This window comes from Ursus americanus, chromosome 20, assembly GCF_024610735.1.
Source record: "Ursus americanus isolate L20-20 chromosome 20, mUrsAme1.1.p, whole genome shotgun sequence".
In the NCBI taxonomy this organism is placed as follows: domain Eukaryota; kingdom Metazoa; phylum Chordata; class Mammalia; order Carnivora; family Ursidae; genus Ursus; species Ursus americanus.
In genome coordinates this window covers 31,796,945-31,818,172 of record NC_142146.1, presented here as the reverse complement: position 1 = coordinate 31,818,172, position 21,228 = coordinate 31,796,945, and the positions used below count along the sequence as shown (strand labels likewise).

At 48.6% G+C, this 21,228-nt stretch overlaps 1 protein-coding gene and 1 long non-coding RNA gene across 2 annotated transcripts in view; one reads left to right on the top strand and one right to left on the bottom strand.

Moving 5' to 3' along the window:
* EPHB1 (EPH receptor B1) overlaps positions 1 to 4,717 on the bottom strand; it is a 418,735-nt gene extending 414,018 nt beyond the window's left edge. Inside the window, exon 1 of the mRNA XM_087870214.1 lies at positions 4,313 to 4,717. Coding sequence (XP_087726340.1) covers positions 4,313 to 4,370 — 58 coding nt within the window. The 5' untranslated portion in view covers positions 4,371 to 4,717. The remainder of the gene's footprint in view (positions 1 to 4,312) is intronic.
* A 4,188-nt stretch (positions 4,718 to 8,905) lies between these two features.
* LOC123788483 (uncharacterized) lies at positions 8,906 to 18,505 on the top strand. The gene is made up of 4 exons (XR_006778513.2): positions 8,906 to 10,448; positions 15,521 to 15,686; positions 16,611 to 16,684; positions 18,304 to 18,505. It is a non-coding gene; the product is annotated as an uncharacterized LOC123788483 (long non-coding RNA).
* Positions 18,506 to 21,228: the final 2,723 nt, after the last annotated feature.

Genomic DNA, 21,228 nt, shown 5'->3' with positions numbered 1-21,228 from the left:
TCCACTACCCCAAGTTCACGAAATTCAGTCAACCAAGTAGAGAATAGGTAGTTTCTGGTAAATGGGGTGCATGCACATTCTAGATCGAGAGGGAGGTGTCATGGTGCTGTCGGACACTCCCTGGCACCACCCTTCCTCTTTGGTGCAATCCGTTTTTATCAAAGATTACTTCTAGATGGGTAAAACTGTAACGACGCCATACCATGTCTCTGCCTCATGGGCTTTTCCCAAAGCACATCTTGGTAATTAGGATCCGTACTGGTGAGGGGCCAGGGCAGGGGCTCTGAGACCTAGGTCTGGGTCTGCACAGGTCAACGAAAGGCCGCAGGGACTGGGGCAGGATACTCTGCGGCCCAGCAGGCCTTCCTCATGCGCCTGGGCACCGGCTCTGTCAACCCGGAAGGTTCAAGCTGGGGCTGGGTCCAACCTCCGCAGCTATTGACCCTGCCGAGAATGTTCTCCAGCAATTACCCAGAGCTGCGTTGCCCTAACCTCACCAGCATTCCCTTCGCTGGCTTGAGGGGGTCCCTCCACAAACACTGAGTAATAGCCACCTTTCCACGATGCACAGAAAATAAAATCACCTAATAGAATGTCCTCAAATTTACTTTTCTCTCTCAGACATTTTTTTAAATCTTTGGCGCCTGCTACTGCTGGTAGGCTCATGCACACTCACTGGTGCCCAAAACAGATGCACACACAGCAAAGAAACGTTAACATAAAATGCAGAAACAGCCAATCAGTGCCTGGCCTGGCGGCCTGTGGTAGACGCACGGGCTGAGGTTGGGGGTTTTTCACCGTGAACTTGTAATGGAGATTTAAGTGTGTACCGTGGAACTCAGTTCCCTTGCATTCTAAGGTGGGGTATGCTACAAAGGGGCACAGTAACTCAGGCATGTATCCATGCGTCAGCAACCCCTCCTGAGAAGCCACTATTTGTCAAGCTCCGAGAAATCTACCACCAAATCAAACACGTGAGCACGTTCGGGGACGGCAAGCCCGGGACTCCACTCCAGGCCACACCTAAGAGCAGGTCATCTGGGCGTGCTCTGGTCAGCCAGTGTCCGGACACTGAGGCCACCTGCAGGTGTATGGTCACTCGTGGATGCCGGGGTGGGGCTGGGAGGATGTTATGAGCTTCCAGCGATGCCAGATGGCTGCCGCGCAGAAAGGCCAACACGCTTAGTCCACTCTGAGGGTGGGGTGTCTGCTGCCAGCCCAACGTGTCCCACCGCTGCAGAAACACCTCAAAAGAAGCCCAGGCCTCCAGACCCTGTTTTAAGGAGCACGGGCCAGAGGGCAGCTCAGAGAATGCAGATGGTGACCTTCCCTTGTAGACCTCCACAGCCGGTTCTCAACAAGCTCCCAGACCCCATGTGAAAACACATGGGCTTGAAGAGGCAGGTGTTTGTCTGGAGACTAAGAGGCCTGGTTCTGTGTCCAGAAGGCCAGAGGATATCAGCATCCCTGCCTCCCAGCCTGCCCTGTTCTCCTCTGAAAACAGACTTTAAAAGCCCCAGAGAGCCTTTTCCCTGCAATGGCATCTCTCTCCCCACAAAGCTGAGCCACTGGCTGGAAATGGGGAAGGGGAGGGAAGCGGAGGGAAGGGGTGCTCTCTTTCAGTGTGTGTTTCCCACACCCCATGTCAACCAGCCCCTTCCTTCCTTCGGTCCAGGCAGATGGTCTCATAGGGGCTTGCCTGTCTGGCCAAGCGTCCCCAGGTGGCCCATGGCTTCCACTGTCCCTTTGTTCCTGCCCTGGCCGGGGCTGAAGACCTGCCTGGTCTTGGAGCCGTTGGCGCTAGGCCACAAAGCCCCAGTGCAATTCCACCAGAGCCCCTCCCCCTCAAGGGAAAGAAGACTGGGCATATTAAGGGACCAAAGGAGAAAAGAGAGGCGTCCCCATCCACCACAGAGTTTGGGAGGGATCTGCTGTCTGTGTAGGCAGCTCATTGATCCACTTTTCTGATAATTATTCCTCACTCATCACAAACCGAATGATGCTGGCCCCAGCCCAGCCAGGCAGGCGGGAAGGCGGCTCCGTGTGTGAAGAGGAGAAAATGAACCTGCCTGTGTTCGGTGGAGGAGAGATGGGAGTGAATGGTGTGTACTATCCCTGCGCACTGAGCAGGGACGATGGGGCTGCTTTAATATTCTGCTGAATGTGGCGTTTCTTTTAACCCTTGCTGGAGAGATTTCCAGCCCAGGGACTCAGGCTCCTCTTGCCAGGCTACTGGCAAAGTTTCTGGGGCTGTACCGAGAGGAGGGACACAACTCCCACAACGTGAGCCACTCCAGACGACCTAGTGACAGGGCCGGTATACAGGGCTGGGTGCCGGCACAAGGGCACCCTCCCTCGGGCAGCTCCAGCCCAGCAGACAGGGAGAGCTTAATCAAGAAGAGGTCTAGGAAGGAAACTGCCAGCATCCAGACGCCTGGTGTGTTCCCACGCACTTGCTCTCCAAACAATTTTGCTCGCAGGCACGTGCCCTCCTTCATCGACGGAGACCCACTGCCAAGACCAGGTTCCCAAAGTGGGCACCCATCTGCTCTCCCGGGCCTGCCCCCTGACCCTCCGGAGCGCGCGAAGAGCGGCGGGTAGGACGCGCCGCCCCAGCGCTACGAAGCCCAGCCTCGCCTAGCCGGTTGCTCATGCTCGCTCACCCAGGCTGTCCTGCCCGGTTTGGAAGTGCACGGCGCCCGCCGTGCTGGTCCTAGCTCAACGGCTCCCGCCCTTGCCCCTCTGCCAGTCAAACCCGACCGACCAGCGCTGCTCCGCGGCGTCTGTTGCCCGCGCTCCACGCAGCTCTCGTCCCCGCACGTCCCAAAATGCAACCCCTCCTCACAAAGGCCAGCAGCCAGGAAGGGCAGCGGGAGGCAGACAAAAAAAAAACCCATCTTCAGAAAAGCAAGTGAGAGCTTTCTGGGCATTAATCTTCGCACCCCCCACCCCCCCGCGCCGCCACCAGAACGAACGCGGGACACAGCGGTCTTCCCTACACCGGGAAGGAATCAGCCCCGCCCCGGGACCCCAACTGCCCCAGCTCCACCGGAGAAGGGCAGCGCTTTCCGGAGGGGTGTGGGGCGCCGGACCACGGTGTCCAGGGTGGGGGCGTTTCCACCGGGCAACCGGTAACAGCTTGGCGAGGGACGGGGCAGCCCGGCAGAACTAGCCTCCAGTTCCGAACGCGACTCGGGCGCCAGGGACTGCGTCCCTCAGGCGCGAAGTCCCTCCGCGGAGTTTCAGCCTGCCCGCCACCGGGAAGCGCCGCTGCGAGCCGGGTCGCGGCGGCGCACCACCCCCGACAGTTGCTTCCACCCCGGCAACTCCGCTCGGCTCCCGGGCCGAGCCGCGTTCCCAGGAGGGGCTGCGGCCCGCGCTCGGCAGCAGGGAGCGGGGGCGGGGGAGGGGCGGGGGAGGGGCGGGGGGCGGGGAGCGGGGCAGGGATTTCCCACAGGGATTCGCGGGCGCCACCGAGCGCGGGTGCTCCCCGCTGCGCCAGGCGCGGTGCCCGCGGGACGCACTTGCCCGGCCACAGCCCGCGGCTCAGCCAAGGCTAAGTAGCAGGGGGAGTGTCGCTGCCCGTCGCCTCCCGACCGGCGAGTCTCGCTTCCCCGGCAAAGGCGATGCTGGGCGAGTTTCGGCCGGACCGACCCCCCACCCACTGCATCCGGTTCCCAGGCTCAAGAGGCGATAAAGGTGTCCGCCTCGCCCCGACTTGACCCAGGAAAGATGAGCTCCACAAGCTCCGGGACCACCGAGGGTACGGCAATGAACTCAGCCCCTCTCCCGCGGCCACTTTCCGGGCACCAGGGCAGAGCTTCTCTGCCAACGCGCTCAGCGCTCGCCCGCCGATCCCAGAGTCCGGAGCCCGCGGAGCCCGAGCTGAGGAAAAGGAGAGGTGACGCACGGCCACCTAAGCGCATCCGTGGCCAGGACAGGAGGGGAGCCGATAGGCGCCCGCACTCCGCGGGCCGGAGAGCCCGAGCCGTCCCTTCGTCCCCAACGCCCGGCGCCCCCGGAGCTAAGGAGCCTGCACCGCAATGCAGCGGGCTCCGCGATCCCCGAGACGAGCCGAGGCTGCGGGAGACCCTAGCTGCCCGGGGCCCAGGGGCTCCGCGAACCGTCTGCGGGCTCTGAGAGCTCGCCGGGGGCGCGCCAGGGGTGCCGCCCCAGCCTCGCGCTCGGCTGCGGTCGGGGCTCCCCAACAGCGGTGCCCTCGGGTCGCGGGAGGCGGGCGGCGCGAAGCAGCCCGAGCAGCCCCGGGGATACGGCCGCCAGCCGCCAACTTGCTCCGCGGAGGCTACGTTACCTTCCATAGCGGCCACTGCGGATGCCAGGAGGAGCAGCAGCAGGCAATCCGGGGCCATCGCCGGCCGGCGGCCCCCAGGCCGAGCCCAAGCCGAGGCGGCCGCGCGGGGAGGGCGCCGCGTCCCGGGGCGCCGCTGCACTCCCCGCCGGTGGCTTCTCCGTATCCTTTCGCGCTCTCGCTGGGACCGGACTCCCCGGAGCGCGGCGTGGGCGTGGGCGGGAGTGTGCGCGCGTGGGGCGGTGCGGGCGCGCGTGGGTGTGGGTGTGCATGTGTGTGTGTGTGTTTATGGGAGAGGTGGGTGTGTGCGTGCGCGTGTATGTGAGAGAGAGGGCGAGGGAGTGTGAGCTGGGGAGAGCGCGCGAGTGCGTGTGCGTCCTGGTGTCACATTGCGAGCTACAGCGGAGCCTACGAGAGGACAGAGCCGGCCAGACTGACGGGGGAGGGAGCGGGATCCCCCACCATCAGCTCTCTCTCCACCCCTAACACCTCCTGTCCAATCAAGGAATCAAACCTGCAAAATTCCCCCGTCCAATCAGGCGCGAGCACCTCCTTACACAGGCATTGTTAGTTTAAGAAAAACTTTTGCTTGCAAGGCTGTGCGGGAGGGCTTGGAAGGCGCTAGGAGGGGGCCGGGCTCCCCCTGGTGGTGCTCTCGGAGAAGCGCACCGGCCCGCCCAGCTTCCCTTGTCCCGGACCTAGGGGGCCTAGCGAAGGAGCCGGTTCAGGCCCTTACCCTTCCTTATAGCACACCAGGACTGCGTGAGCTTTAAATAATCATTTTTTTCTTATTTCATCTTAGTGACACCCTGACTACCCATTATAGTGCAACGCGAAGGCACACCCTATCCCTCCTTTTCATAGCACTTCACCTTCTAATACGGTGTGGCTTTTACTAATCAATTGTTTATCGTGGGTCTCTCCTTATTAGGACGGAGAGGGTCTCCATTCTTGGGATTCGTGTGTGTTTTGTTCACTACAGAAAGCCGAGTGCCTAGAACAGTGCCAGGCCCATAGAAGGTGATGGCATATATCTGTTGAATGAATGGATGGATGGGTGAGGTTCAGAGAACGTGTGGAGGGCTGCTCCAGTGTGTGCAGGGCACTGGGTATGCTTCCTGTCCAACTCCCCACTGCTCTAACCCTTCACAAGTTTCGGGTTGTGTTCAGTTTTCACTTCTGAATGCACTCTGTGAGCACCCACAGACAGCTTGACCCCAGAAGTCAGGTCAGATGGGAGAGACCAGTGGCCACACAGGGCTGGGAGGAGGGACAGCAGAGGGTTTTGCAAGGTGAGGCACAGAGAAAGGCCCCCTAATTGTGGGTGAGACCTTGAGCATGGATTGGAAGGACTTGAATAAGCAGCAACGAGGGGGCAGGGCCTTGCAGGTAGCAGTGATTCTCCCAGGCCCAGCTCCCACAGCTCTGCTTTCTCTTCCCATCTCTGGACATAGCCAGTGTTATAGATCAAGGACCTACCTTGAGGCTGTAATGTTGTGCTGGAGAGGTGTCCTCACCGCATCACCCCACCCCAGACCTGATGATGGCCTGGTCCTACAGGGTCAGGGAGGACCTGTTAGATGGCCCCCTCTAACACCAGCAAAGGCGGCTGCCTACCCCCTCAAGCCCTCCCCAGAGTTGTCAGTGAGTTAACCATGGGCAGATGAGGTGACCTCTTGTGCACTCTGTCCTCCTCAAGCTTTGTTAAATCCGTTTCCCACCGGTGTGTGTAGTCTCTCCTATGCTGGGGCTGCATCCCCCACTCACAGCCACTCATCTCCCTGTCCTGACACTGTTTTGCTTCCCCCACTCTCATGCTCCCACTCGAGCTGCTTCCCTCTGGCCCCACCCTCCGGCCCACCCGGCCTCTGCATCTGAAAGGGTGGATCCCATTTGTCTCCATTCCCTCATCACCCACCTCAACGCCATGCCAGCTGCCCTCTGCCCTGCCACACACCACCAACATGACCCAACATCTCTGGAGTAGTCATCGTGGGAATGACCTGGCCCCGGTTACCCATCACCCTCCTGGATCCCCAGCACCCTCCCGCATCAGTGACCAGCAGCCCTCACCTCCCTTTCCGGGGTCCCCGTGTTTCTCTTGTTTTACCACTTCTTACTGTTCCCTCTTCAACTCTCAAATGGAGCCCTCTCGCCAGCTCTGTCCCTGGACCCTCTGCTCTCCGGGGCCATGGACAGCTCCCTGACAGCTTCACCTGCTCTTCTACCTCCAACCCTCTCTCACTCTTGGACGGATGAATGGGTCCCAGACTCTTCTCTCCTTCACTATGTCTCAGATTTTGAGAGGCATGTCCGGCAGAGTCCGCCTCTGCCACATCTTCTTCCCAGTGCCCTTGTCCCAAACCTGAGAGCCTGTCCCAGGTCCAGCCATGCTTCTTCCCCCAGACAACTGGAGAGTCCGAACAGCAGCCCAGCTTCTATCCCCTCCCCCTCTAATCTTTCTGCACTCAGCTGCCAAACTAATCTTTCTCAAGCCAAACTTGATCTTATCTCTTCCCAGCACAGAAAACTAGTGGCTCATTACTGTCTGCTAAAGAAAGACCAACCACTCTGGCGTGGCATCCAGACTTCTCTACGGGCTTCCTGAAACCTGCTTTCTGGGCCTGGGTTGCTCGGCCAGCCTGATCCCCTCACCATCCTTACCCCCACCCCCCCTCCCCCAGGCTCCCCTTTCCCTGCACCTGGCTAGCCACACACTCACCCACTTACTCAACAAATACTGTTAAGTACCTGCGATGAGCCAGGCAGGCCCTCGCCGCACTGTGGGGATGCAGCAGACACGGGCCCTGCTCTGAGGGAGCTTACAGTGCAGTGGGGAAGGGTGGCAAAGAGGCTGTAGGATATCAGGGGGAGACTAAAGCAAGGCAACAGTTAAAGGGTGATGGTACAGTTACACATGAGGGCAATGGCTTCTGTTTATACACCTTCTGCATACAAGCACATGCAAAACTGAAATGAAGTGAGTTGAGCTTCCTGCCCTCTGCTTCTTCCCAAACCCCACCTCTCCGTGGAAGTTTTGACGTCCCTCGGCCGGTCACTCCCACCCACATCTCATGCTACATCTCTCTGGACGGTACTGAGTGGCTCTTCCAGACCTGGCTGAAGACAGAACTGACCAATGTCCAGCTGCAAAACATTACACCTGGGAGGACCCTGGCAAACCGTAAGTAAGGAATCCCAAGAACTCTGCCAGGGCCTTTCAATCTGTACCAGGCAAATAATACAAGAATCTCTGACTTAATGTCTTCGAATTCCCCAAACTTGACACTGAGGATCTTAAGTCAGAGACGCCCACAAATATGATTTTACGGCCCGCGCCCCAATTGATGCTGCTGCACAATGAGGCTTGAGAGTCACTGTTCTTGTCCAGGTGCTTACAACCGTGCTCTCAGTTCCCCTCAGGGGACAGCCAGGTGGGGAAGTACCCGAGTGAGCAGGACACGGGGCCTCAGACCTCACGTCTGTTCCAGCAGCTCTTTGTTTCAGGGGCATCAAACCCAGGTTTTGTTGGAAGAAAGGGTTCTGTGGCAAGTAGAGGAGGAGGTAGAAGGGAAGGAGGAGGGATTAAAAGAGAGGGTGGGGTTGGAGTGGGGTTGGGGCACATCAGATCAGAAGGGGCGAGGAAAACAGCATTGATGACTTTGAGAGCATGCTGATGGCTCAGATAAGAATAGCATCAGTTTAGGGCTTTTGTTAATTTCTCTAATAACCCAGGGGATTGACTTTTCTTGAGCAAGTTAAATATTAATTTAGCTGTGCAGCAAATTGATCTTTCTCTTGCAATGGGTTGTGATTCGCAAATATCCCTGAAAGCACCATTGGTTGGGCAATCCAAGCCTGGGTGCCTTTTTCCCCCAAAGCATCTCCTTGGCTACTTTGTTTTTCTCTCTGATGTCAAATGCTCACTTGTTTTCTTGATTAATCACCCAGCTATTTGATATCACTGAATCACTCCTTCAGAGCTACAGAGGCTCGCCTCTGAGCCAGCAGCTAAGGGGTCGCAGGAACTCAAGGGTGATTTGACCCTTCTTCTAGGGCTCAGAAGCCCTTCTGCTTAGAAGGCTTGGGGCAGCCACCCAATTCACCCCCACCTCTAAAGAGTCTGTCTAAAAGGTGGAAAACATTTCTAGTGAATGCAATTGTACAACTTCCCCTGACAATTCTATATGTTATAAAGCTACCCTACAGAAAGGACCTGCTCACCACTAACCTACATCCCCTTTGTTGTAGTTTAAGCCTGTTTTCCTCATTCTCCCTAGTTGTGGAGAGCGCAGACAAATAGTAGCCGTCCTGAGGATGATGATACGGCTATCTTGTACATGAGAAGACATTCAGTTGCTCCCTTGTCCTATCTTTTTCTTTTTAAATATTCCTTAACTGCATAAATGAAAGGTTTAGTTATACACTCCATGACCCAAGCTACCTTTAATTTGATTCTTAAGCTGCAAGAAACATTGTCCTCAATTCTTTTTGGAGAAGGAGGTGAACCATTTACGAGTCATTTAAAACATTTAACCATGGGTAATAGACTAGTAACAAAAAGCACCCTCTCTCTTTTGTTCTTTCAGCATGTTGTGTAGCAGTTCTATGTCAGTAGCCTGCAAGGTGCTGGAGACTCAGTGATGTTTGTGACCCAGCCCCTCCCTTTAAGGATCTCACGGTCTTCCTGGGAAGACAGACATTGAAATGCATTGTGGGACTTTCTGTACAAAATGGCCTCTGGCTAGAGGCTTCCAACAAGCCTTGCCTTGTTTCTGAGGAACATATCTCAGCAAACACAAATATGGAGACTCACACTAATGAAGTGAATGAACACTGACAGACAACCTAATTGCCAGGATGTGGAAGGAACTGACAACACTTATAAGGCAGATGAAGCCGGATGGAGAACAACCTATCAAGCACATGTATGACATGTGCCAAGTTCTCCTCTATAAAGAGAACCTGCTTTAAAGAAATAGATGGGAGGATACGTTGTGATTTCCTGTCAATTCCTGACTCAGACACCCAAGATCTCTACTAACCAGGGAATGGAGTCAACATTCTTTATTATGTTGCTTTGGCTTCACACCAAATGAAGAACAGTCTTCCCTGGCCATCTTCCTCCCCACACAACGTCATCTTATACCCAGGAATGAGCACGGCAACTGAGCAGACAGATGGGCTGGTGAAAATGCAACATATCAGCATGTGAAGAATGGTCAAGAGGCTGGTGCAGGCACAGTAATAACTATGGAAGTCATACAGCCTTCTGAGCGTTGTTTTTCCTATGACACGTCGGATCAGAGCAGCAGAGAATCAGGATGGGGGCTGGGGAAGACGCCACCTAGCAGAGCAGATATATGCTTGCTGAAGCCTGTGGGCGACTGGCAATTGAACATTGGCTGGTTGTAGACCAGTGTAGATCTAAACCGATGATTCAACCACCAACCAAGAGAGACATGAAAGGCCCAAGACCTTCTGCTCACCCTGCTTAGCAAAGAACAGCAGGAACTAATGAGTCCCAAGGAGGAGTAAAGAGTCAAGACGTCCACGGTCTGTTAGAATACTTCAGAATAAAGAGCAGGAACAGCACCTCCAAGACCCAGAGGGGATCTTCCCTTTGAAAAGGATGCTCTGTACAGTCAAGAGACATTTTCAGGAAGCTTCTTGGCATGCATGAAGACAACTCCATGTAAAAAGAACAAGCTAACAAGAAAACAGGTTAAGCAGAAAAGACGATGGAATGAGAGAAGGGAAGGGTAGGAGAGAAGCATTTTCAGGAAACAAACACAGTGTCAGGACCTACCTTCACACTGGTGTACCAGTAAAGAGCGAATGTGTTGCTGTTGAGCAGTGACTGAATGGTGTAGGAGACTGGAGAATCTTTCCAAGAATGAATACAAAATGGACAGAAAGAGGAAAAACATCGAGAGAGAATACAGAATACATGGGAGACAGAAAATAGAGAACCAACACGTGTAACATTGTGTCCACACTTGCTAAGCGCTGGGGACTTGAAAGAGTCCCTAGGAGCATTCCTGAAAGAGATACCAGTACAAATGCCATGAAAGTCCTGACAGAGCTATGAGGAATAAAACTCATCTTAGCTGAATAAAAACCTGATAGTCACATCTAGGTAACGTTTTCAAACCATATGGATGTTTTAAAGAAATCCTACATCTGTGTATGGACACACATGGACAAATAGATTACCTATAGTAGAATAAAGATGTTAACTTCATGGCACTAAGTTCCAAAAGAAAATGGAACCAGAGCTATGGGGTTTTACAAGGTAAAACTTGTGACACACACAAAAAATATATTTCCAGCAGACTGGAAGCAATAAATGTTTTCAATTACATTGTCAGGTCCCAGAAAACTTGCAACCCTTCAGAAAAAATTTACTTGAAAATATATTCAAATGACAAAGAGATGAGGTTTGGTGACAAGTAACAAAATCAATTAAAATCGAAGTCTAAATGTTTGCAGACCGCTTATAAATTGAATTGAAATGTCAAAAATAGTCTCAATGAAGAATACGCATGTTGTTAAAATTCTAATTACAGAAACCTAAATCTAATAACTTGAACTATATTTAATTAAGAACAAAGAGAAGAGCCATTTAAGGAGGGGTATCACAGCTATGTGAAATTCCTTGTTCACATGGGTGGGATTTAGAAGGGGGTTTTTTGTTTTGTTTTGTTTTTCTTAAATGCTCGAATCTTGCAAATACTGAAATTGCTTTAAAATAATTAAACTTGGGGGTGCCTGCGTGATTCAGTCAGCTAAGCATCTGCCTTTGGCTCAGGTCATGATACCAGGGTCCCGGGATTGAGCCCCACGTTGGGTTCCCTGCTCGGTGGGGAGTCTTTTTCTCCCTCTGCCTGCCTGCTGGTTCTCTCTCTCTCTCTCTCTCTCCAATAAATGAATAAAATCTTTTTAAAAAGTAATTAAAGTTGTTTTAAAAACAATTTAAATAGTTAAAAGTTTTCACAAATACACTTTAAAAAATGTATATGCTTTTGAAAATATTGGAAAAGATAAAAACAAAATATACCCCTATGTTTTTTAAAAAATGCACTGAAAAAATATTAAATAAACAGAAGGGAAGTTATTGTTTAGACAATAAGAATTTACAAGAAAGTACATAATCACTTCAAATAACAAATGTGAATGAACTGACTCGTGATTAAAAAGACTCAGGTTGGCAAAAATAGTAATAATAATAATACCTAAAACAAAGGGAAAAATAAATAGTAAAAGAATAATTTTTATCCATGATAATATTATAAGTTAACCTGCAAAACTTTTTGCTAAACGCAGCTAGAAAAACTCAATAATATGTAAAATAGCTTCTTCTCAATATATTGCCAAGCTAGAAGAAGTATTCCCAGGGGCCTAGAAACAAAGAAGCACTAAAATCCCGAATGGTAAACGTGGGAGCTTACCCTGCAGTGTGGGTGGGGGTTAGTCCCTGTTCTGGGAAATCTAATAGCTTGAATTTTAATGTACGTCAGTTGGAAACAAGGCTTTGAATGAATGCAAGCCAGAAAGTTGGAACGGCAATCACTACAGAAAGCTGAGGCCTCAAGTTGCAATACCCTCACTGAAAGAATGGACTGAGAGAAATGTTTACCCACTGTCACAGAGGAGAGGAAGGAAGCTTGCCCCTCAGCCAGGGCAGTTCCCCTCAGGATTCCTATCGTAGGCCTTCACTTACCTCGGTTTGAGTTCAAATTCATACTACTTGATCTCAGATCTCCCCAGGCAAGAACCCAATTGAAAAAAATTAGTTGTAAATGGATTGGCAGGAGCAAATGCAAAAAAGGACACACCTTCCACAAGATTTCCACAAATAAAGCCCTGCCAGACATGAACTCACAATCCAAAATCCCAGAACACAAGACTAAATCTGCCATGAGCAAAATTCATCAGGCAAAACAAACAGGATCTGACTTTTATGAGTGTAGAACTATCAGAGAAAGTCTCTTAAATATCAATATTTTAAAAAATAGGACACTATAAAAAAGAGTCTATACATTTGAGAGAGAACCACATAGAAAAGCAAACTAAAACCTAACTGGATAGGCGTAAGAGGCTCTAGATACCTGACAGTTTCACAGGACTTCAAGTTAAATCTGAGAAAATTAACTATAATGCAAGGGAGAAAAGGAAAGAGATGTAAAACATTAAAAAGCGGTTGGAAATATGAGTGAAGCATAGAGAAGGCTATCATTTTTCAAACACTTAGGAGGGAATAATAGAAGGAATGGTGGGGGGGAGATAAGCAAAATTAAGAGAAAATAGCAGATAAATTTCCAGAACTGATGAAGGAAATGAATTATCCAGGTTGAGGAAACATAGATCTTGGAAGTCCTGAGCAGAATAAACAGAACATATCCATGACGAGGCAAACTGTAATGCACTGCAGGACACTAAAGATGGAAAAACATCTTAAAAGCCATCAGAGTGAAGGGACAAGTAACTTGTCCTCCAAGCAGCAAAATGTTTGGTACAGAAAGAAGAACTACCAATTGAAAATGTTATGTCACCTGAAATCCCATATCCAGCTAAATATTTTTCAAGACTGAAAGCAAAACAAAGACGTTTCAAGGAAGACTAAGGGAGTTTAGCAGCCAGGTGCTTTCTTTGAGACCTACTCAAGGAAATAGCTCAGGAATACGGGAAATGAACTCAGAAGGGCAAAGTAAAATGAACGAAGCAATAATGAGTAAAGGTATAGGTCAACGTGGGTCAACCCTCGGGGTTTATAAAAGCAAGATAATATTAAAATACTGAATAAGAACAACACCTATATCAGGCATTTAAGAACTGAAAGTGTTCTAAAACCCCAATGCCATTCTGGAAGCAGGCAGAGATACTGGATAGTTTTAGATGTTGTCAAGTCAGCCACGCTTTAAAATTGTTAAGGGTAGGGGTTACCAGGTGGCTCAGTCGGATAAGCATCCAACTCATGATTTCAGCTCAGGTCATGATCTCAGGGTCGTGAGATCGAGCCCCGCAGCAGGCTCCATGCTGAGCTTGGAGCCTTCTTGAGATTCCCTCTCCCTCTGCCTCTTCCCCACTCACTCGCTCTCTCAAAAAAAAAAAAAAATCTGACACCTGGGTGGCTCAGATGGTTAAGCATCTGCCTTCTGCTCAGGTTGTGATCCCAGGTTCCTGGGATCAGGTCCTGCATTGGCTACCTGCTCAGCGGGGAGCCTGCTTCTCCCTCTCCCTCTGCTGTTCCGCCTATTTGTGCTCTCTTGCTCTCTCTGTCAAATAAATAAATAAAATCTTAAAAAAAAAAAGGAAGAAAAAAGAAAAGAGAAAAGAGAAAAGAAAAAAGAAAAGAAAAGAAAAGAAAAGAAAAGAAAAGAAAAGAAAAGAAAAGAAAAGAAAAAGTGTTAAGGGTAACCACTTCCAGATAAGCACTGGGGTAGGGGGGATTACTCAAGTAGGAAAGGAAAAAATAGTTAAAGAAAAGCATAATATACATAAAGCAAAAAATAAAATAATGGAAATAAATTCAAATATACCAGCACTCCCAATAAATGTATCAGCAACACAGTAAATATAACTAAATGAAAGAATGGTTTAATTTTAGAGAATCTATTCACTCATTAACTGATTAAAGGACAAAAGTTATATAATCCTCTCAACAGACACAGACAAAACACTTGATAAAAATTCAGAACTTTTTCACAATTTAAAAAGTATTTAATAGGGGGACTAGAAAGATTCCTTCTTGTCTTGAGACATGGTATCTACCAAAACCCCAGAGCAAACAATTCATTTAATGATGAGACATCAGAAGTATTACCTTTACAGTTGAAGGAAAAGGAAGGATGCCTGCTCTCCTTGTTGCTATTCAACATTTTCCTGCAGGTCCAAGCCACCAACTTCAGACACGAAAAAGAAATGAAAGCCATAAGGAAGAAAGAGAAGCAATGAGAAGATTATTTCACACACAGTAAGATTATCTATCTAGAAAACCCAAGAGACTGTACAGACAGCCCAGTAGACCAAACATGAGAGAAAAGCAAGTGTGCTGGTTACATAGTCAATATATAAAAATCTATTGCTTCCCTAAACATCTACAGAAAATAATATGTAATTTTTAAGGATATGGCATTGTAATAGCAACAGAAACTCTAAAGTATCTCGGAACACATTTAAAGAAAGCTTTAAAAGGCCTCTATGGAAAAAATTATGAGATTTTATTAGGGGCGCCTGGGAGGCTCAGTCAGTGAGGCATCTGACTCTTGATTTCAGCTCAGGTCAGATCTCAGGGTTGTGAGATGGAGCCCAGTGGCAGGCTCCACACTCAGTGCAGAGTCCGCTCGAGATTCTCTCCTTCGCCCTCTGCCCCTCCCCCTGCTCTCTTCTCTCTGTCTCAAATAAATAAATAAATAAATAAAATTTTTAAAGACCATGTAAGTAACGGGGGAGATACACTATGTTCATGAGTAAGAAAACTGATGGTAATTCTCTACAACTTTAAATATAAACTTAATGCAAATACCAGAAAAGTACCCGCAATATTTTTGAAGAATTTGACAATTTGACCCAAAATTCAAAGGCAAAAGGCAAGAACAACCAAGACTCTTTTGAAAACAAACAGAATGGAGGGCATAATTAAAACAATATGGAACTGATGTAGGGATTTAGGACCAATGTGTATATGGAAAATCCATGTCAAGGAAAGCGTTACAAAGTACTGGGGAAAGAATCAACCATTCAATAAACGTTGCTGAGACCATTTGAAAAAATAAAATTAGGCTCCTCTCACACCAAACACAACAAATTCCAGTGGATCAAAAACAAATATGAAAGGCAAAAGTTTCAAAATATTTTTGAAGGAAATATAGGATAATATTTTAATGATGGGTGGGTGGGTGGAGGAGAATTTCATAAACAGGACACAAAAGGCACAAATTACAAAGGAAAATATAGACACATTTGACTGCATGAAACGAAAAACTGTGGCACTAAAAGACACCATAAACATAGTTAAGCCACACACCGGGAAAATATTTGCCACCCATTTAATTTAAAAAGTATTAGCATCCAGATTGTGTAAAGAACTTCTACAAACCAAAAAGAAATAAACATTTTTAAAAGTGCCCAAGTGCTGGCTTTGGAAACGCACGTACTAACATTGAAATGATCAATTTCAAGGTAAAAAAGGTATTATTCTCTATCTAGAGATTGGAGTGGCACCAGGACGAAGATGACACACAGATTCATGAAGCGTTCCTGATTTTTAAACCAGACCAAAAGGACAAATAGTGTATGATTCCACTCATATGAGAAACCTCGAGTAGGCACGTGCATAAAGACAGCAAGTGGATCAGAGGTTCCCGAGAAGGAGGTAAGAAGCGTTATCGCTCAATGGGTAGAGTCTCTGTTTGGGGTGATGAGTGGGTTTTGGAAATAGATAGCAGTGATGGTTGCATACTGTTGTGAACATAACGCCACTGAATTTTGCACCTCAGTGGTTATAATACACATTTTATGTTCTATATATTTAACCATAATTTGAAAAGCACTTAATATCAAAGAGGGGATCAGACAACAGCTAGGGCTGGTAGGAGACAGAGCAGCGGAAGCTTTCATACGTTGCTAGTGGGAGTATCAGTGGGTTCAAACAGTCTGAATAGGAGTATGGCATCACTCAGGGAAGTTTAACATGTGCTTTCTTATGTATCAGAGTTAGTACAGGCTACCATAATGCAGAGAGTAACGGTAAAATGGCTTATAGGCAAAAAATGCATTACTCTCTCCCACATCAGTCCCAGAGTTTACCATTCTGATCCTTGGGATAACTTTGATCCTCATGGTCATTCAGGTAGCTGGTTCTTCCTAAGACATTGTGCTGCCAGCACCTAGGACTCTGTTGTTTTCTGCAAAGTTGAAGTTGGGTTACCACCTCGTTTGGGTTTTGGGCTCTGATCCCAAAGTAGCAGAATGGGAACCGTGAGATTCCATTGGGGACAACTCGATCGCATAGCCACATGCAACTAAAAGGGTGGCTGGGAGAGATGCCTGGCTGGACACAACGTGGGAGGTGGAGAGAACGGACTTGGGCGCACAGCCGGCGATCTCCACTACACCCTAGGACTGAGTGATTTCCCCACGGGTACACCTCAGCGACACTTACGCACATGCGCACCAGGAGATATACACAAGGAAGTTCATAGACGCGCGATTTATAATAGGAGAAAAACAGGCAACAGCTCAAATGTCCATCATTGTGAAGCAAAAAATAAATAAATTTGGGTATATTCTTATACAGGAGCAAAAATGAATGAATTACTGTCGAACTGTTGGGAAGATGTTCCTAAGGCAACATCAATATTCAACTGAGTGGTAGGTATTAATAATTAAACTGTATGTCTATACCTGCATATATACATATATACGTACTGCTGTTCATTATTGTGTATATCCCTGCCGTAGTAACGTTACCTCCTCAAAATGAACTGCATATAATCTTTCACCCAACAGGCTGGTAAAAACAAATGTTTGTTAATATTAAATGCAGGCAAGGAGGTGGGCAGATGGACAGTAAAAGTATAAATTGCAGTTTTATTCTGTAGGGCATTTTGGCAGTATCTAAGAAAACCTAAATTGGGCATCTCTATGAATTGCTGTTCCGCAGCTCAGCACTAACCTAGAGAAAAAAACCGTGGGGGCACATAAGGAGGCCGTGCGCAGAGATGTTCAGTGCAGCAGATTTTAAAATAGCACAACATTGAGAATAACCTAGATGCCATTAATTAAGGAAAAGACTAAACTCCGATCCAGCCATACGACTAAAGATTTTGCAAGCATAAGAGTGATGTGCAACTATCAGGGCTTAATGCGAGGAGGGCTTCAAGACCCTGTGTCCCGTGAAAAGGCAAGTTGCAGAAGAAACGAGAGAAACAGTATTAGATTTCCCATAGGGGTGTGTGTATGTGTGTGTGTCTCACTTCGTCTGATTGTGTGTGTGCGTGTTTCGTATGTTTTGAGTTGTTTCCAAAAAGAATTTGCTCTTAGAAAACCCTATGTGAGGAACGATTGCTTTAAAATATCAACCTTGAAATTGTTTTTGAAACCAGTAAGAGGCTTCACCAGCTAACTAAAACTAAATGAAGAGATGATACAAGTCATCCATTCATTAAAAATTATTTATTGAGTGCATACAATGTGTCAGAATCGGGTACAGCAGTGAATTACAGAGTCCCTTCTTTACAAAATTCAGTGATTTGAAGGATTTAATGTTGCCCAAAGTGGGGGTTAGAAACTGCAATACTAACCGTTTCCATGTATTTTTACGAAGGAAACTCTTTGGGTTTTGCCATGTTTTTAAAAAGTGAGTCAATGGGATGAGTCCAGTCATTGTTCAAAGCCTTGGTTTACCCATCTGAAAAATGAAGTGAGTATGTATTCTGCTCAGAAGTCAGTCGGCGGGCACTTGAGAGCGCACGATCCGATCTCTCTCTTTATGAAGTGCTATGTGTGGGTGATCAAGGAGAAGAAATGAAGGCAATTTATCTTGCTCTTCACAGAGAGTCCAAGGCATGAAATGCTAATCATTATAACAAGAAATACAGTCCACATCAAAATACTGTTAGATGGTCGCACAACTAACTGGAGGGAGAGCCAAAGGGGACTTATTAATGGTAAGATCCTCAAGTGCTTTCTGAGGAGGTCAATAGAAAACGTGGGCCTTTTTTCAGTTAGAATGGCAAAAATGGACAAGGCAGGAAACAACAATTGCTGGAGAGGATGTGGAGAAAGGGGATCCCTCCTACATTGTTGGTGGGAATGCAAGTTGGTACAGACACTCTGGAAAACAGTGTGGAGGTCCCTTAAAAAGTTAAAATTTGAGCTACCCTATGATCCAGCCATTGCACTACTGGGTGTTCACCCCAAAGATACAGACGTAGTAAAGAGAAGGGCCATATGCACCCCAATGTTCATAGCAGCAATGTCCACAATAGGTAAATCGTGGAAGGAACCGAGATGCCCTTCAACAGATGACTGGATTAAGAAGTTGTGGTCCATATATACAATGGAATATGACCCAGCTATCAGAAAGAACGAGTTCTCAACATTTGCTACAACATGGACGGCACTGGAGGAGATAATGCTAAGTGAAATAAGTCAAGCAGAGAAAGACAACTATCATATGATTTCTCTCATCTATGGAACATAAGAACTAGGAAGATCGGTAGGGGAAGAAAGGGATAAAGAAAGGGGGGGTAATCAGAAGGGGAAATGAAGCATGAGAGACTATGGACTATGAGAAACAAACTGGGGGCTTCAGAGGGGAGGGGGTGGGGGAATGGGATAGACCGGTGATGGGTAGTAAGGAGGGCACGTATTGCATGGTGCACTGGGTGTTATACACAACTAATGAATCATTGAACTTTACATCAGAAACCGGGGATGTACTGTATGGTGACTAACATAATATAATAAAAAAACATTTAAAAAAAGTGGGCCTTTTTTAACATCTACGCCACAGACTCGATAATGCAATGGGAAGCATGCTACTTAAATTTGTGTTCGTCACTTTTTGCCTTTTGAAATCTTAGAAAAAAATAGAACTGAGGATGGTGGTGTTTCTAATGATTAATGGACGAGCCGCAGACCAGCAAGTTTGGCTCTGATCTCACCGTGTCTAAACGCAGTCCTGGTTCCCCAAATAGCATCGGGACGGGCACCCGGGCCTGTCTGTCTGCTCCTCTTCCTGCCAGCATCATGGATGGTTTCACAGGCCTTAAAAACACTGGCCAAGCTCCTTCACCAGCCGAGGTACCTGGTCCATATCGCCACCCCCGTCTCGGCAGCCGCCAGCACCAGACACTGCCCCACTTCCATGATTTCCACCTCTGCTAATTCCGCTCTTGGCCCAGAACCTCCCAGGCTTGCAGCACCCCCTCCCTCACCCACTCCTCACCACCACCCTCCAGCTTCAACCCCAACCCAGCTGCCCCACACCATCAAGAACATCAGGTGCTCTTGGCTTCGCTTGTCTCCTCATCCAGCCTAGACCCCATGGTTGGGCCATTTCGACAAAGCCAGGTTTACTATCGGAGCCTCTAGAATTGAGCTTCCCAATATGGTTCTCATTAGTCACATGTGGTTACTGAGCATTTGATATGGGGCCAGTCCAAATTGAAATGTACTTTTAGTATAAAATATACTGAAATTTATACCAGCTTTCAAGGATTTAGTATGAAAAAAATAAAGTATCTCACTGCAAGTTTTTCTATTGATTTCATGTTAAGTTTATAATATAACACAATATATTAAACTATTAAAATGAATTTCACCTGTTTTCTTTCCTTTTTAGTGTGTTTACTAGAAAATATATAGCCTGCGTTGTATTTCTTCCCCAACCCGCTGCTGACTAGAATTATGGGAAACAGAATCTGACTCTCTAGGGCCAGGAGTTAGCAAGGATTAGGTGGGTATCAAGGCCGCACAGAGGGGTTGTGGTGCAGGGCATCCCAGAGGGACTAGGCTACTTGTCAGAGACCCGTCCTACCACACCAGATAGCTCTGCCCACAGATGAACGTACGGGGAAGTGCGTGCTGAAGAAGCAGCTGGCCATGTTATGCCGGCATTTATGCCATTTCAGCCATTACTGCTCCCCATGTAGACCTGATGTGGGAAAGAGGGGTTTGGGCAGGCAGAGAGCCCCACATCCATAGCTGAATGGCAGTAAGAGTGAGAAGAATGAAAAAGAGAGGTTGGGTCACTCCAGAAGGAGACATACCATTTCACACAGAAAGAATGATGGAGAGAGAAGGGCTCACTGTCTGAATAACCCCACCAATTATCCAGAATAACCTCCAGGACCAAATGGACAAACGGGAACTTGAATATGCTATCAAGGGATTTGAGGCGTCCCTTCCGCTGGAGAGCTAGAGAAGTTTCTCTTATTCCATACCCCAGAATCGGATCCTGAGACGAAGATTAGACTAAGAGCCCACATGGAGGTACGCTGGATGCTCCCCTTTACTGTCCAGTGCCCCTAGCCTCCAGCTGTGAATGCTGGCTGCCAGCAGCTTAGCGGAGCCCTGTTCTGGAGCATGGCCTTTGGCCATATGGGCACTGCCTCAGTTGGGAAGACCTGCCTGCTTTCTCGCACCCTTCTGGGCAATCCTCAGGAAATGTCTTACTGAAATGGGGGTTTAAAAGCCAGCTCCCTTGATTCCGGGGGGAACAACTCTGTGGTACGATTTGTGCTCCCGAGGTCCGCAAGGGGTCAGCCTGAAGCCAGTTTCCAGCCGAGACGACAGCGTTGCTCAGCCCCTTCCCCTGCCCTATCCTCCAGGCCTCTCTCCTCTTCCCACGAAGGCACTTGAGTTAAGACCCTCTTTCAGGCTCTGCTCACAGGGACCTCACTAAGGCAGGACTGGAAGGAAACATGGATCAGTGAGGGAGGAAGCCAGACAACAAAGGGGAAGCAGCCATCACATGTACTGTCAAGCCAGGCACCACCACGGGTGGCTAGAGATTAATCCTGTAGGCAAACACTGGAAGCCAGTGTAGAACACACACTTCAGAGTTATCCCACCCAAAGGAAGCTTCCAGGAAGCTGGGGTGTTTATATACCAATTCTCCCCAGACACCAGCTCAGACGCCCAGGGTGGGGAGCACTTCCAGCTGCATGAGGATGGGTGGCAGTCCCTCCAGGGTCCCAGAGAAAACCCCTGGGCCCTAAAGCTGGCAGTCGGCAGTCAAGCCACTGACGGAAGCGCTAGAGCTAAGGAGGCACGGGCAGGGCGTAAGAGCTCTCAATGCTGACACGTCCCCCTGCTTCATGAGTTCAACGCGCGGACGTCCACAATGTCTCTGCGAGGCACCACACGGACCCACACAGACTTGGCCCTCCCTCTGTTCACACACACAC